The sequence below is a fragment of the Carcharodon carcharias genome, chromosome 8 (assembly GCF_017639515.1).
Source record: "Carcharodon carcharias isolate sCarCar2 chromosome 8, sCarCar2.pri, whole genome shotgun sequence".
Classification (NCBI taxonomy): Eukaryota; Metazoa; Chordata; class Chondrichthyes; order Lamniformes; family Lamnidae; genus Carcharodon; species Carcharodon carcharias.
In genome coordinates, this window is record NC_054474.1 from 143,564,837 (window position 1) to 143,580,931 (window position 16,095).

General features: G+C 44.4%; 1 protein-coding gene across 3 annotated transcripts in view; it reads right to left on the reverse strand.

Annotated features, from left to right (window-relative positions):
* Positions 1-388: 388 nt before the first annotated feature.
* The window catches only part of sardh (sarcosine dehydrogenase), a 95,282-nt gene continuing 79,575 nt past the window's right edge, over positions 389-16,095 (reverse strand). For all 3 annotated transcript variants that reach the window (XM_041194553.1, XM_041194552.1, XM_041194551.1), the window contains exons 18-21: positions 14,406-14,568; positions 7,866-8,034; positions 5,525-5,660; positions 389-810 (exon numbers count right to left, since the gene is read on the reverse strand). In XM_041194553.1, the coding sequence (XP_041050487.1) occupies positions 685-810; positions 5,525-5,660; positions 7,866-8,034; positions 14,406-14,568 (594 nt within the window). In that variant the 3' untranslated portion in view covers positions 389-684. The remainder of the gene's footprint in view (positions 811-5,524; positions 5,661-7,865; positions 8,035-14,405; positions 14,569-16,095) is intronic.

Below are 16,095 nucleotides of genomic sequence, written 5' to 3' on the forward strand. Positions count from 1 at the left end.
TCCTAGCCCATCGCTCCGAGACCCAACAACAAAGCCCTCCCCTGTCACTCCCACCCCTCTTCACTGAACATCCGCCCCACCCCCCCCACCACCGACCCGGGGTAATCCAACTTCCAAGCACTCTGAGCCTCCAGTCACTCCCGCTCTCCCTCCAACACTCCTGCTTCCCTATCATTCCAAGAACCCATGCCACTCAATGCTCTAGCACTCTGAGCCGCCCATCACTCCCACTCTCCCACTCCTCCCACTCCCCTTCATTCAGCTACACTCTGACCATGGAAAATACTTTCTCTGAAATATGAGATGGGGCATCGCATGTTCAATCTGTGTGTTCGATCATGAGTTTGATCGTATGTTCAAGTTGTGTGTTCAACAGAAATGCTGTTTGTGGCACTGATGTAAACTTTAATTTGTTAAAACTTGATTGAAAATGATTATAAAAACTGTAGAATTTGTATCAATTCAGTAAAATATTAAAATTACACCCTTGCACTGAACAAGTCAGGAGTAAAGGCTCAGGTTATAATGTCCAGTTCAGAAATTTCACCAAAACCTCTATGTGTTCCAGAAACTGATCTTCCAATTACAGGGCTGGAACACAAAGCCAATGCAGCAAATTCCTGGTCACATATTTCCTGGTTTCAAAGCTCTGGGATCACAAGCAGTCTTCCTCCTGGATCCTCACTAATAAATCCCTTTCACTCGTTTGTTGTTTGGATCGAAGGGGGATTTGAGGTGGACCTTTGCTGGGTAGGAAATGCCCATCCTCTCCAGTGAGTACTTGCCACTCTTCACAAAGTCAGGTGTTACCTGGAATGAGACGCAGATTGAAAACACACACACCATGCAAAGCGACCACTGAGAATGCCTTAGAATAGTCGAGCCTAAAGGTAAGAAAGGCATTAAAGAGGACTTCAGCAGCAGGCATGGGGTTGGGAAGGTGATGTTATGGTCTTAACAATAGAAGCTCTTCTGTTGGTCAGGTTCAACTTTGGACAGTTGCTAGGGAGAGGGACGGATCAGTGGCTGGGGAACAATGATTGTTGCAGGGTCCAAAGACAATGGCTTCAGTCTTTCCAATATTTAACTGGAGGAAATTTCTGTTCATCAAATACTGGATATCGGGCAAACAGTCTGATAACTTGGAGACCGGAAGGGTGGGAAGAGATAATGATAGAATGGTAATGGCAGAGAAGGAGGCCATTCAGCCTGTTGTGTCTGTGCTGATTCTCTAAGAGCTATACACCTAGTGACACTCTCCTGCTTTTCCCCAGTAAGCCTGCAAACTTTTCTCTTTAGATCTTGAAAGATTTAATCTGCCTCCATCTCACTTTCAGGCAGTGCATTCCAGATGTGTGAAAAAGCGTTTTTTCTTGTGTCATCTCTGGTTCTTTTGCCAATCACCTTAAATTGGAATCCTCTGGTTCTTGACCCTTTGGTCAATGGGAACAGTTTTTCTCTATCTACTCTGTCCAGACTCCTCATGATTTTGAATACCTCTATAAAATCTCCTCTCAATCATCTCTTCTCCAAGGAGAACAGTCCCAGCTTCTTCAATCTATCCACATAACTGAAGTCCCTCATCCCTGGAACCATTCTCATGAATCTTTTCTGCCCTCTCTCTAATGCCTTCATATCCTTCTTAAAGTGTGATGCCAAATCTGGACACAAAACTCAAGTTAAGGCCAAACCAGTGTTTATACAGGTTCATCATAACTTCCTTGCTTTTGTATTTGATGCCTCTATTTATAAGGCTCAGGATTCCATGTGTCTTATTAACCACTTTCTCAGCCTGTCCTGCCACCTTCAACAATTTGTGCACATATTTGGCCTGGTGGGCTAAGAAAGGGAGGGACATGGTAGAGGCAGCTGATCAAATGGTCTCAATCTTATTGACAAAGAACTCCATGAGCTCCTCACACCTTTTAGAAGTGAGGGCGGAGGAGACAGGGGTAAGGGATTTAAGGAGATGGCTTATAGTGAACAAGAGTAGCTGAGGGGATGGTACCAGGTATAGAGGAGAGACCAAGACTTGATTCAGTGAAAAGAGCAACAGATAAGAAATGGTAAGGAAAATAATTCACTGGTTGGAGTAGATATTAGGTCACCTACCAGGAGCTAAAGTGTAGGAGATAGTATAAATCAAGAAATACCGTGGCTTGTAAGAATGGTACTGCAATAATCACGGGTGATTTTAATCTTTATATAGATTGAATGAGCTAAACTGGCAAAGGTAGCCTTGAGGATGAGTTCATAGAGTGTATTCGGAACAGTTTCATAGAACAATATGTTTGGGAATCAACTAGGGAACAGGCTATTTTAGACCCGGTAATGTCTAATGAGATAGGATTAATTAATGACCTCATGACAAAGGATCCTCTAGGCAAAAGTGATCATAACATGATAGAGTTTCATAGTTTGAGGGTGAGGAACTTGGGTCTGAAACTAGTGTCTTAACCTTAAATAAAAGACAATTACAAAGGTATTAAGACAGAGTTGGCAATGATGGACTGGGAGAAAGGTTAAAATGTAAGTTGGTAGATAAGCCATGGCAGACATTTAAGGAGACCTTTCATAGTTCTTAATAAATGTACATTATATTGAGAAAGAAAGGCTCTATGAAAAGGATGTACCATCCCTGGCTAGCTAAGGAAGTTAAGGGTGGTATCAAATTGAAAGAAAAGATGTACAATGCTGCAAAGATTAGTGGTGGGCCAGAAAATTGGGAAAATTTTAGAAACCAGCAAAGGATGATTAAAAAGTAATAAAGAGGGAGAAATTAAAAAATAAGAGTAAATCAGTGAGAAAAATAACAACAAACAGCAAGAATGTATACAAGTGTATAAAAGGAAGGGAGCAGCTGAAGTAAACATTGATCCCTTAGAGGATGAGACTGGGAAATTAATAATAAAAAACAAGGATATGGCGGAGACTTTGAACAATTATTTTATATGTCTTCACAGGACAAGACACAAAAAGCATTCCATGAATAGTAGAAAATCAAGATGCAAAAGGGAGGAACTTAAAACAATCACTATCACTGGAGAAAAAGTACTGGGAAAAATAATGAGAGTAAAGGCTGACAAATCCCCTGCAGCTGATGGCCTGCTCTTGGGCTTCAGCTCCACTTTCCTGCCCATTTCCCATATCCCTTGATTCCCCAAGAGACTAAAAATCTGTCTAACTCAACTTTCAATGTATTCAACAATGGAGAATCTACAACCCTCTGGGGTAGAGGGTCCCAAAGATTCACAACCTTTGAGTAAAAAAATTTCTTCTCATCTCAGTTCTAAATAATCGCCCCCTTATCCTCAGACTGTACCCCCATGACCAGCAGAAACAATCTCTCAGTGTCTATCATGTCAGGCCCCTTCAGAATCTTATACGTTTCTAGAGAGGTCTGTGAATTGGAAAACTGCACATGTATTGATTAATGCATTATTAATGCATCCACTCAAGAATGGCAGAAGATAGAAGCAGCAAACTGTAGGCCAGTTAGGCTAACATCTATCATTGGGAAAATGCTGGAATCCATCATAAAGGAAATAGTAGCAGGACATTTAGAAAATCATCATAAAACCATGTTGACTCTGCCTGGCTGTAAAAAAGGGAAATCATGTTGACAAATTTATAAGAGTTCTTTGAGGATGTAACAAGCAGGCTGGATAAAGGAGAACCAGTAGATGTAGTTATATTTGGATTTCCCAACGAAATTCAATATAGCACCATACAATATAAGAGCTGTGGGTGATATGTTAGCATGGATAGAGGATTAGCTAATTAACAGCAAATAGAGTCGGGATACATGGATCGTTTTCAGGTTGGCAAACTGTAAGCAGTGGTGTGCCACAGTGATCGGTGCTGGGGCCTCAGCTATTTACAACCTATATTAATGACTTGGAAAAAGAGACCAAATGCATTGTAACCAAATTTGTTGATGATGCAAAGATGGGTAGGAAGACGAGTTGTGGGGAGGATGCAAAGATTCTGCAAAGGGATATAGATAGGTTAAGTAAGTGGGCAAAAATTTGACAGATGTGGGAAAATGAGACGTCACCCACTTTGACAGGAAGAATAGAATAACAGAATATTACTTACCTGGAGAGAGACTGCAGAATGCTGCGGTACAGAGGGATCTGGGATTCCTTGTACATGAATTACAAAAAGTCAGTATGCAGAGACAGCAAGTAACTAGGAAGGCAAATGGAATGTTGGCCTTTATTGCAAGGGGGATGGAATATAAATAAATGGAAGTCTTGCAAAACTGTACAAGGTATTGGTAAGACCATATTTGGAGTACTGCATGCAGTTGTGGTCTCCTTATTTAAGGAGCAGTTCACAGAAGGTTCACTAGCTTGATTCCTGGGATGAAGGGGGTTTGTCTTATGAGGAAAGATTGAGCAGGTTGGTCCTGTACCCACTGGAGTTTAGAAGAATGAGAGGTGATCTTATTGAAACATATAAGATTCTGAGGGGTCTTGACAGGGTGGATGCTGAGAGGATGTTTCCCCTTGTGGGGGAAATTGACAACTAGGGGACACAGTTTCAAAATAAAGGGCCCCCCATTTAAGATGAGGAAGAATTTCTCCTCTCAGGGGGCAATTAAATCTTGTAATTCTCTACCCCAGAGAGCAATGGCAGCTGGGTCACTGAATATATTCAAGGCTGAAGTAGACAGATTTTTGATAGGCAAGGGAGTCAAGGGTTATGGGCAACAGACAGGAAAGTGGAATTGAGGCCACAATAGAACCAGTCATGATCTTATTCAATGGCGGAGTAGGCTTGAGGGGCTGAATGGCCTCATCCTGCTCCTATCTCTTATATATTAAAAAGTCAATGCAACAATGTGAGCAGGAAAGACGGGAGAAGGTGTAGCCAGTGGGGGATGGCTTCATTTAGGTGGAAGATGTTATGAGCTCTCAGCCAGATTTCTGTCAAGGCCTTGCTGTGGATGTAATTGCCCACAATAAGCTCATGGATGGCAAGGGCCTCGTTCACGGGTGAAAGGACACTCTGAAGGAAGATGCAGGGAGGGGCAGTGAGGGCTGATCCACTGGCAGAGCCGCCGGGTCAGCAGTGGGAGGGGTGAGCTAAACAAGGTTAAATACAGAGTAAAGCTCCCTCTACACTGCCCCCATCAAACACTCCCAGGACAGTACAGCAGGGGTTAGATACAGAGCAAAGCACCCTCTACATTGTCCCCATCAAACACTCCCAGGACACAGCACAGCACGTGGTTAGATACAGAGTAAAGCTCCCTCTACACTGTCCCCATCGAACACTCCCAGCACAGGTACAGCACGGGGTTAAGTACAGAGTAAAGCTCCCTCTACACTGTCCCCATCAAACACTCCCACTCCCAGGGCAGGTACAGCACGGGGTTAGATACAGAGTAAAGCTCCCTCTACACTGTCCCCATCAAACACTCCCAGGACAGGTACAGCACGGGGTTAGATACAGAGTAAAGCTCCCTCTACACTGTCCCCATCAAACACTCCCAGGTGTCCATATCACTTCTACTTACCACTCCACCATCAGGATCCCTGATGTAACCATAAGCTATCGTCTTATTGAGTGTAAATGCGAAATCTGCCCTCCGGATGTGTCCGACAGCTTTCCCGTTCCTCCAAATCACTTCCAGGCCGAACATGGGGACCTTCCTGTGGAATAATGAATGCTTTTTGTATTAAAAACTGGCACACTGCACAATGAAACCCAGCACACACACTGCATTATTCCCACCGATGCCTATGGAATGACCTACAATATCAGTTGGGCAGGAGCTTGAACTCTACCCTTCAGAATATTCCACTGAGCTAATCCACACATACAATCATGCTGACATAGCATGGTTCTAAAGGGTGTGCAGGGACAGAGGAGCCTAGGGATGCTTGCGCATAGATCTTCAAAGGTGGCAGGAGATATTGAGAGAGTGACTAGCAAGGCATATGGGATAAAAGCAAAATATTGCGGATGCCGGAAATCTGAAACTAAAACAAAAATTGCTGGAAAAACTCAGCAGGTCTGACAGCATCTGTGGAGATAAAGACAGAGTTAACGTTTCGAGTCCGTATGACTCTTCTTCAGAACTAAAGTAAAAATGTGGTGAAATATATACTGTTTAAGGGGGGTGGGACAGGTGAAGCTGGATAGAAGGCCAGTGATAGGTGGAGGCAAAGGAGAGATTGTAAAAGATGTCAAAAACAAAAGTGGAAGGGGTGTTGATGGTGGTAACACCGGCTAAAGGAGGTGCCCTTTGGAGGGTTGTTCTCCTTGGAGCAAAGGAGATTGAGGGGAGATTTGATAGAGGTGTACAAGATTATGACAGGTTCCCATGAGTTGACGGTGCAAGGACTTGGGGGGATAGATTTAAGTTTTTGTACAAGAGATGCTGGGAGGATGTGAGGAAGAATTTTTTTTTACACAGTGAGTGGTAATGACCTGGAATTCACTGCTAGGTGGGCGGTGGAAGTGGAGACTATCAGTGATTTCAAAAGGAAATTGGTTGGCCGCTTGGGGAGGTAAATAAAATATAATGACACTGTGACACACTAAATGGAGATTAACTGACACTAAATTGAAAGATTGAGTTTGGAAGTTGTAGCAACATTTAAGTAAAACAGAAGATGAGGCTTGGGAACTCAGCAACAACTCCCAAACTCAGTCTTTCAATGTAGAAAGTGTTGTTTTAAATTAATCTCCATTTAGTATGTTACTTTGTCATTATGGTGCAGAAAGAGGCCTTTTAACCCATTGAGTCTATGCTAGCTCCCTGTACAGAAGTCCAATTCTTCCCGTTCCACCTCTGCATTCCCACAGCCCTGCAGGTTTATATATGAACAAATGAATTAGGAACAGGAGTAGGCCAGACAGGCCCTTGAGACTGCTTCGCCATTTGGTAAGAACATTCAATAAGATCTTGACTGATTGAATTATGGCTTCAATTCTACTTCACTGTCTACTTCTATAAACTTTGACTTCCTTGTTCATCAAGAATATTTTTAACTCAGCTTTAAAAACATTCGATGACCCAGCCTCCACTGCTCTCTGGGGAAGGGAGTTCCACATACTAATAACCCTCAGGGAAAAAATTCTCCTCATCTCGAGTTTAAACGGAAGACTCCTTACTTTTAAACTGCAGTCAACTTTGGAAGAAGATCAGAATAAAGACAATACTATTTTTCTATTCTTCCTGCAAAAAGTAGACAAGTTCACATTTTCCCACATTATTCTACATCTGCCAAATTTTTGCCACTCACTTAAACTGTCTCTATCCCTTTGCAGAATCCTGGTATCCTCTTCACAACTTGCTTTCCTATTTATCTTTGTGTCATGAGCAAATTGAGCAACCATACATTCGGTCCCTTCATCCAAGTCATCACTTCGTAAATAGATGAGGCCTCAGCACTGATCCCTGTGGCACTCCACTAGTAACAGCTTGCCAATCTGAAAATGACCCATTTATCCCTAACGTTTCCTGTTAGCTACCCAATCCTCTATCCATCTTAATATATTACCCCCTACATTATTATTTTGTGTAGTAATCTTTGATGTGGCATCTTATTAAACGCCTTCTGGAAATCCATGTACACCATATCCACAGGTTCCCCTTTATCCACCTTGCTTGTTACTTCCTCGAGGAACTCCAATAACTTAGTCAAATATGATTCCCCTTTCACAAAACAATCTTACCCTGCCTGACTGCATTGAGATTTTCTAAGTGCCCTGCTATAAACTCCTTAGAAAGTCTAAATACTTGACTCTACATCAAAAGATTGAGTTTGGAAATTGATGCAATATTTAAATAAAACAGCAGCTGTGTTCGCAAGCCCAGGACAGAATTAGGAGACAGTTCAGAGACTCACTCGTCAATGGTGAAACACAGCAAGCGTTTAAACAGCCCCTCGGCTTTCTGCTTCTCCAGCGCCTCCCGACCAAGAAACGGGACCTGTGACTTCAGTTTGCAAGTGAAGGCGAGCCCGGCCTCCAGTGGGGTGTCATCGGATCGAAGGTCAGCATGCCAGTGTCTGTAACCTGCAACACAAGCCAGAGCAAATCAGCTTGGGAGATTCTCTGTCTCACATTCCTAAAAATACCTTTCTTGCCAATGTTAGCCATTACAGAGAGACACTCCCACATTTGACATGGACTGAACCTGGGGTACATGCTGGACAAACCTAAACCTTCACCCAAAGTAAATTTTCCTGTTAACTCAAATACAAGTTTGGGTTTAAACAGAATCACAGAATTGTTACAGCACAGGAGGCTGCCATTTAGACACCATGTCTCCACCAGCTCTCTGAACACGCAATTCACCGAGTGTCAACAATAACTAAAGAACTCCAATTTCTATAGTATCTTTCACAACGTCAAGGTGCTCCAGTGGTTTACAGCCATCGATTGTTTTTGTAGTGTAGCCACTATGGCGTTGCAGGAAACAGTTCAGCTATTTTGTGGACAACATATGCCACCAAAGTGCAATGTAATATTGTCCAGATAATATTTTTGATAATGTTGTCTGCAGTTAAATATTGGTGAGAGGCAGAGGGGAACACCACTGTTCTTGTGCAAAACGGTACCATGAAATCATTTACATCTACCTGGGAGGGACCTTGGTTTCAATTTTCATCCGACAGAACAGCACTCCTTCAGCACTGGCTCTCTGACAGCGCAGTGCCCCCTCAGAACTGACCCTCCAGCAGTGTAGCCCTCCCACATCACGATCCCCTTAGAAACCAATAACTTTTAAAAGAGAGGATTCCCCACAGCGCCAATGGAAAGAAATTCAATGGACAAGGTTTTATTTTTTTAAATTTATACTATAATAAAACTATCATAATTCAAACATTCATTAACAGGTGAAGGATATTTCAAACAAAAAGATAAAATTCATTTTATATAGTCGATACAACAAAGAGACGCCTCATGTAGTTACAAGCACTCGCATTACTTCCTGCACAAATGTGGGGCCACGGACAATCTCTCAGTCTTTCCAACTCAGTCTTCATTTTGTAGGTTCTGTCACTTGCCATCAAGTTGTTTCAGCCCTTGAGGTGCATTCACCAGCAGCTGTCTTCCATTCGAAGTACCCGGACACAGTTACCACTGGCAAAGTGCACATCTATGAAACCCCTCTCACTTGGGTCACAACAGTCCTGATGGTACACAATCCCTACAGACTCCCTTCTCCGGTCCCTTTACATGGCCTGGTGGGCTCTGGCAAGACTGAAATAGCAGCAGCAATGAGTCTTCTCCATTCCACAATCCTTCCTATCCTCAGCTGTCTGCTCTTTCCAGCTGGATAACAGATATAGTCACACAGTCTCAGTTCTATTCTCAGAGACCTGCTTGAATACCAGGATCTGTTCGAAGGCTGCCAAACAGAAAACTATTCCATTTGGAGAGAACCTTGTTTGCTTCCTATTGACATATAAATACCGTAGCTACAAGAGCAGGTCAGAGGCTTGGAATCATGCGATGAGTAACCCACCTCCTGACTCCCCAAAGCTTGTCTACCATCTACAAGGCACAAGTCAGGAATGTGATGGAATACTCCTCACTTGTTTGGATGAGTGCAGCTCCCACAACACTCAAGAGGCTTGACACCATCCAAGATAAAGCAGCCCACTTGATTGGCACTACATTCACAAACATTCAATCCTTCCACCACCGATGCACAGTGGAGTGGATGCATAGTGTACCATCTACAAGATGCACAGTAGGAATTCACCAAGGCTCCTTCGACAGCATCTTCCAAACCCATGACCACTACCATCTAGAAAGACAAGGGCAGCAGATAGATGGGGACACCACCACCTGGAAGTTCCCCTCCAAGTCACTCACCATCCTGACTTGGAAATATATCACCGTTCCTTCACTGTTGCAGGGTCAAAATCCTGGAACTCCTTAACAGCACTATGGGTGTACTGATATCACATGGACTGTAGTGGTTCAAGAAGGCAGCTCACCATCACCTTCTCAAAGGCAACTAGGGATGGGCAATCAATGCTGGCCCAGCCAGCAAAACCCACGTCCCATGAATGAATATAAAAAAAAACATGAATCCCCAGTGTGTTCTGAACTGCTAAACAAAACACACAGGCTAACCCAACCCCACTGCAATTAGCTTTCTATTTACACTTTGCTTCTTAGCTGTTCATCCCCATGTCAACATCAGGTCACATAAGCACTACTTGGAACCTGACGTCATCATCAGGAAATAAATTAACCCTCCTTCAGAATACTCACAGCACACTTTGGTTTTAAAGGGACATTGCACAAAAGCAAATACAGGCTTTTCCCAGCATACGAGCCATCATACTCAGTGCCACCCCACTGACAATGCAGTGCTCCCTCAGTTCCAACCCTCCAACTGTGCTCTGCTCCCTCAGTACCACCCCCCAACAGTGTATGGCTCCCTCGGTACCGATCCTCCAACAGTGCTGTGCTCCCTCGGTATTGGCCCTCTAACAGAGCAGTGTTCCCTCAGTGCTGACCATCCCACATTGCAACACTCCCTCAGTTTTCCCCCTCCAATAGTGCTGCACTCCCTCAGTACTAACCCTCTGACAGTGCAGCACTCCCTCAGTACGGACCATCTGAAATGCAGCACTCCCTCAGTACTGACCCTCTGACAGTGCAGTACTCCCTCAGTACTGACCCTCTGACAGTGCAGCACTCCCTCAGTACTGACCCTCTGACAGTGCAGCACTCCCTCAGTACTGATCCTCTGACAGTGCAGCACTCCCTCAGTATTGCCCATCCAACAATGCAGCACTCCCTTAGTTGTGACCCTCCGATAGTGCAGCACTTGCTTAGTACTGACCCTCTGACAGTGCAGCACTCCCTCAGTACTGACCCTCCGACAATGCAGCACTCTCTCAGTACTGACCCACCGGCTCTACAGCGCTCCTTCAATACTGACCCTCCGACAGTGCAGCACTCCCTCAATGCTGGCTTTCCGACAGTGCAGCGCTCCCTCAGCACTGACCTTCCGAAAATGCAGCACTCTCTTAATACTGACCCTCCGACAGTGCCTCAATACTGACCCTCCAACAGTGCAGTGCTCCCTCAATACTGACCCTCCGACAGTGCAGCATTCCTTCAGTGTGTGAATCGTCAATGAGGTGAACATTCTGATTATATGTCACTGGCTGCTTCACTCTTGTTGCCAAGGTCTTTTCAGTTTCTGCTTTAGCTGGACTATGGAGCCAGGGTTCATGGTTGGGAACCCTCCACTCCAACATGAAAACCAATTAACATTAAAACAGTAAGGTTGCAGCAGGCAAGATTTACCACTAATCCGGTAGCATCTGAGGTTAAGATTAGGAGGATGAATGATAAAATCAGTTAGATTTGCAGATGACAAAACACTTGTAGCAGGCACAGAAAGAGGATTACAGAACTAGTAGACAGACTAGTAACAGCAAGCAGGAACTTTGTAATGAAAGTGAACATTGACAAAAACAAGCGATACATATCTCAAAATCACCAAGAAACATTCATAGAAGGAAGAGAACTAGAACAGGTCCCAGCATTCAACTATTTAGGAAGCATAATATCTGCAGATAGAAGGATAGCAATGGGAAAGGCACATTTGTAAAAAGAGATGGTTGCTAACCGGAAAGCTGAATAAACAACTCAAAAAGTGACTTGTCATGAGTTTGATTTGAAATGTTGTTTTGTATGGATGTGAGACTAGGAGCTTACAGAAGGAGAAGATCAACTTGCTAAATAGCTAAGTATATTGTGAAGAGGACATGAGGAGGTTGCAGATGGATATAGATAGGTTGAGTGAGTGGGCAAATATCTGGCAAATGGAGTTTAATGTGGGAAATGTTCACTTTGGCATGAGGAACAAAAAAGTAGAGTATTATTTAAATGGAGAATGGCTACATAATCTTGAGGTGCAGAGGGATCTAGGTATTCTAGTACATGAGTCACAAAAAGTTAGTAAACAGGTACGGCATGTGATTAAGAAGGTTAATGGAATTCTATCCTTTATTACAAGAGAAATTGAACATAAAAGTAAGGATGTTATGCTTCAGTTATACAGGGCATTGGTGAGACTGCATCTCGAATACTGTGTGCAAGTCTGGTCTCCTTATTTAAGGAAGAATGGTGACAGGCAGAGTTTGTCACCACCCACCGCCTGCTCCATGATGACATGCAAACCGCGATCCTGTCCAATGGATCCACCACAGACCCAATCCACGTTTGGACTGGGGCCAAGCAAGACTGTGTCATCGCACCAACGCGCTTCTCGATCTTCCTTGCTGCAATGCTCCATCTTACCCTCAGCAGGCTCTCCGCTGGAGTGGAACTAAACAACAGAACAAGCAGGAACCTGTTCAACCTCCACCGCCAGCAGGCCAGATTCAAGGTTGTCTCATCCTCTGTCACTGAATTACAGTATGCAGGTGATGCTTGCGTCTACGTACACTTGGAGGTCGAGCTCCGAGCCATCGTCAACACCTTCACCAAAGTGTACGAGAGCATGGGCCTTACACTAAACATCCATAAGGCAAAGATCCTCTCCCAACCTGCCCCCTTCACACTGCACTGCCCCCCCGGTTATCAAAAATCCATGATAAGGCCTTGGGCAACAAAGACCACTTCCCATGCCTTGGGAGCCTACTGTCAACAATTGACGACTAGGTTCAATGCCGCCTTCAGTGTGCCAGCGCAGCCTTCAGCCGCCTGAGGAAGACAGTGTTTGAAGACCAGGACCTCAAACCCGGCACCAAGCTCATGGTCTACAGAGCAGTGCTGATACCTGCCCTCCTATGTGGCTCAGAGACGTGGACTATGTACAGCAGGCATCTCAAAACTCTGGAGAAGTACCATCAGCGCTGCCTCCACAAGATCCTGCAAATCCATCGGCAGGATAGGCGCACCAACGTCAGTGTTCTCGCTCAGGCCAACATCCCCAGCACTGAAACATTGACTGTGCTTGATCAGCTCTGCTGGGCAGGCCATATCGTCCACATGCCTGACATGAGACTCACGAAGCAAGTGCTCTACTCTGAGCTTCTACATGGCGAGCGAGCCCCAGAAGGGTGGAGGAAACGCTTCAAGGACACCCTCAAAGCCTCCTTGAAAAAGTGCAACATCCCCACCGACATCTGGGAATCCCTGGCCCAAGAGCTGAAGTGGAGGGAAAGCATTGGGAAGGAGCAGAACACCTTGAGTCTCATCGTCAAGCTGAAGCCAAGTGTTGACAGCGAAAGGAGTGTGTGGCAACCTGGGCACCCCACCCGCCCGTTCCCCCTACCACCGCCTGCCCCACCTGTGATAGAGGCTGGAGGTCATGCATTGGACTCTTCAGTCACCTGAGAACTTATTTTAATGTGGAATCAAATCATCTTCAACCCCAAGGGACAGCCTAAGAAAATGATTTAAGGAAGGATGTAAATGCGTTGGAGGCAGTTCAGAGGAGGTTTACTAGATTGATACTTGGAATGAGTGGGTTATCTTATGAGGAAAGGATTGACAGGTTGGGCTTGTTTCCACTGGAGTTTAGAAGAGTGAGGGGTGATTTGATTGAAGTGTACAAGATCCTGAATGGTCTTGACAAGGTGGATGTGGAAAGGATGTTTCCTCTTGTGGGTGAGTCCAGAGCTAGGGGGTCACCCTTTTAGGGCAGAGATGAGGAGAAATTTTTTCTCTGAGATTTTGGAACTCTCTGCCTCAGAAGGTGCTGGAGGCAGAGATAGATAGATTCTTGTTAGGAAAGGGAATCAAAGGTTATCGGAATGTGGAACTCGAAACTCAAACAGATCAGCCATGATCATATTGATTGGCAGTGCAGGATTGAGGGGCCGAATGGCCTACCCGTGCTCCTATTTCATTTATTTGTATGTGGGTTTGGAGGAGGATGGAAAGGATCAGCTGGATTGAGAAAGTAACAAATGATGAAGTGCTGAGAGTGAATGAACAAAGAAATTTGCTGAACATTATTAGGAACAGATAGAGAATCTAGGTGGGGCTCAAGAGGAGTCAAACTTGTGAGAGTCATTATGGGGGGAAGATTTCAAGGAAAAAAAAAGAGGAAGAGAATATCAATGTTGGACGGCTTGAAATTTTAAGGGAATTACTGGCAAATGGCAAGACTGCCACAGGATAGAGAGTCGGGGATAGACTATGCGCCAAGGACCTGCAGAGCGCAATGATGATGAAATTGTTGATGAATGTACCTGTCATCAGGAAAATTGAAAACCTGCAGCTCCTGAAAACAGAGTCAAAGGATTCAGTGGGAGCAGCAAATGGTTCTGCCCAGGTCAGAGAGCGGGAACAGATTAATGTTCCAGACAGATCATTCACCATTGCTGACAGTTTGCCCGAGGTGTCAGTGGGGGTGTGGGATCACACTGTGCTTTAGTAATGAGCGTGCTGGCAGCTTTTACCTTTCTCGATGCTGAGTGAATCAATGGCTCTGTAACCAGCATTGATGATTCCAAACTTGGCCCCAGATTGCATCACGGCACGATGAACAGCAATACACGATTCCCGTGGCACATGTAACTCCCAGCCCAGCTCACCAACAAACGAGAGTCTCATAGCCCGCACCTGGCAAACCAGAAAGTTGGATTAATGAAAAGTCCCAGTGAGTCAGTGTCAGGGATCAGGTGGGGGAGTCATAGAATCCTAGAATGATACAGCACAAAATGAAGCCATTCAGTCCATCATGCCTGTTCTGGCTCTTTGAAAGATATATCCAATGAATCCCACTCCCTTTGCTCTTTCCCCATTATCCTGCAAATTTTCCCCCTTTAATTATTTATCCAATTCCCTTTCAAAAGTTCCTATTAAATCTGTTTCCACCCCCCTCTCAGGCAGCGCCTTCCAGATCACAACAACTTGCTGTGTAAAAAAAAAAATTCCTAATCTCCCCCTGTGGTCATTTTGTCAGTTGTCTTCAATCAGTATCACCTAGTTAACATAAGAATGTAAGAACTAGGAGCAGGAGTAGGCAGTTCAGCCCCTCGAACCTGCCCTGCCATACAATACGATCGTGCCTGATCTCATTTCGGTCTCAAATCCAATTTCCCGCCCTCTCCCCATAACCTTTCAACCCATCACTAATTAAAAATCTGTCTTATCTCCTCCTTAAATTTATTCAGCCTCCCGGCATCCACTGCACTCTGAGGTAGTGAATTCCACAGATTCACGATTCTTTGAGAAAAGTAATTCCTCCTCATCTCTGATTTAAATCTACCACCCCTCAGCCTAAAACTATGGCCTCTCATTCTAGAATGCCCCAGAAGGGGAAACATCCAGTCCACATCTACTTTGTCTATCCTTTTTAGCATCTTATACGCTCAATTAAATCTCCTTTCATCCTTCTAAATTCTAGCGAGTATAGGCCTAAACTGCTCAATCTCTCCTCATATGACAAGCCCTGCATCTCTGGAATTAATCAAGTGAACCTCCTCCGAACTGCCTCCAATGCAACTACATCCTTCTTCAAGGAAGGGGACCAAAACTGTGCACAGTACTCCAGGTGCGGTCTCACCAATGCCTTGTACAGTTGCAACAACGCTTCCCTATTTTTATACTCTATTCCTTTAGCATTAAATGCCAAAATTTCATTTGCCCTCCTTATCACCTGCTGTACCTGCATACTAGCTTTCAGCAATTCATGCATGAGGACACCCAGATTCCTCTGCACTGAAGCATTCTGAAGTTTCTCTCCATTTAAATAACAAGTTGCCTTTTTATTCTTCAGACCAAAATGGATAACCTCACACTTAGCCACATTAAACTCCATCTGCCAAATTTTGGCCCATTCACCTAACCTGACCCTCCTGCTGGTTTCTGTTTATTTATTTTGTCAGTATCATTCATAAAAATTCTCAAATCTCCCCTTAATCTTCTCTGCTCCAAGGAGAGTGATCCCACTGCTCCAGTCTCTCCACATAATTGAAGTCTGGGATGAAACAGCTGAAGATTTGGGCTGTGTTCACTGGAGCAGGGGATATCTAGGGAAAACTCAAACAAAACAGTCAAAGGAGGTAAAGGTAAATAGTGAGAAATTGTACTCAGCATTAGCTCATTAACAGGAGAGCAAGTGGTCAAGAGTTGGGCTGAAGCACA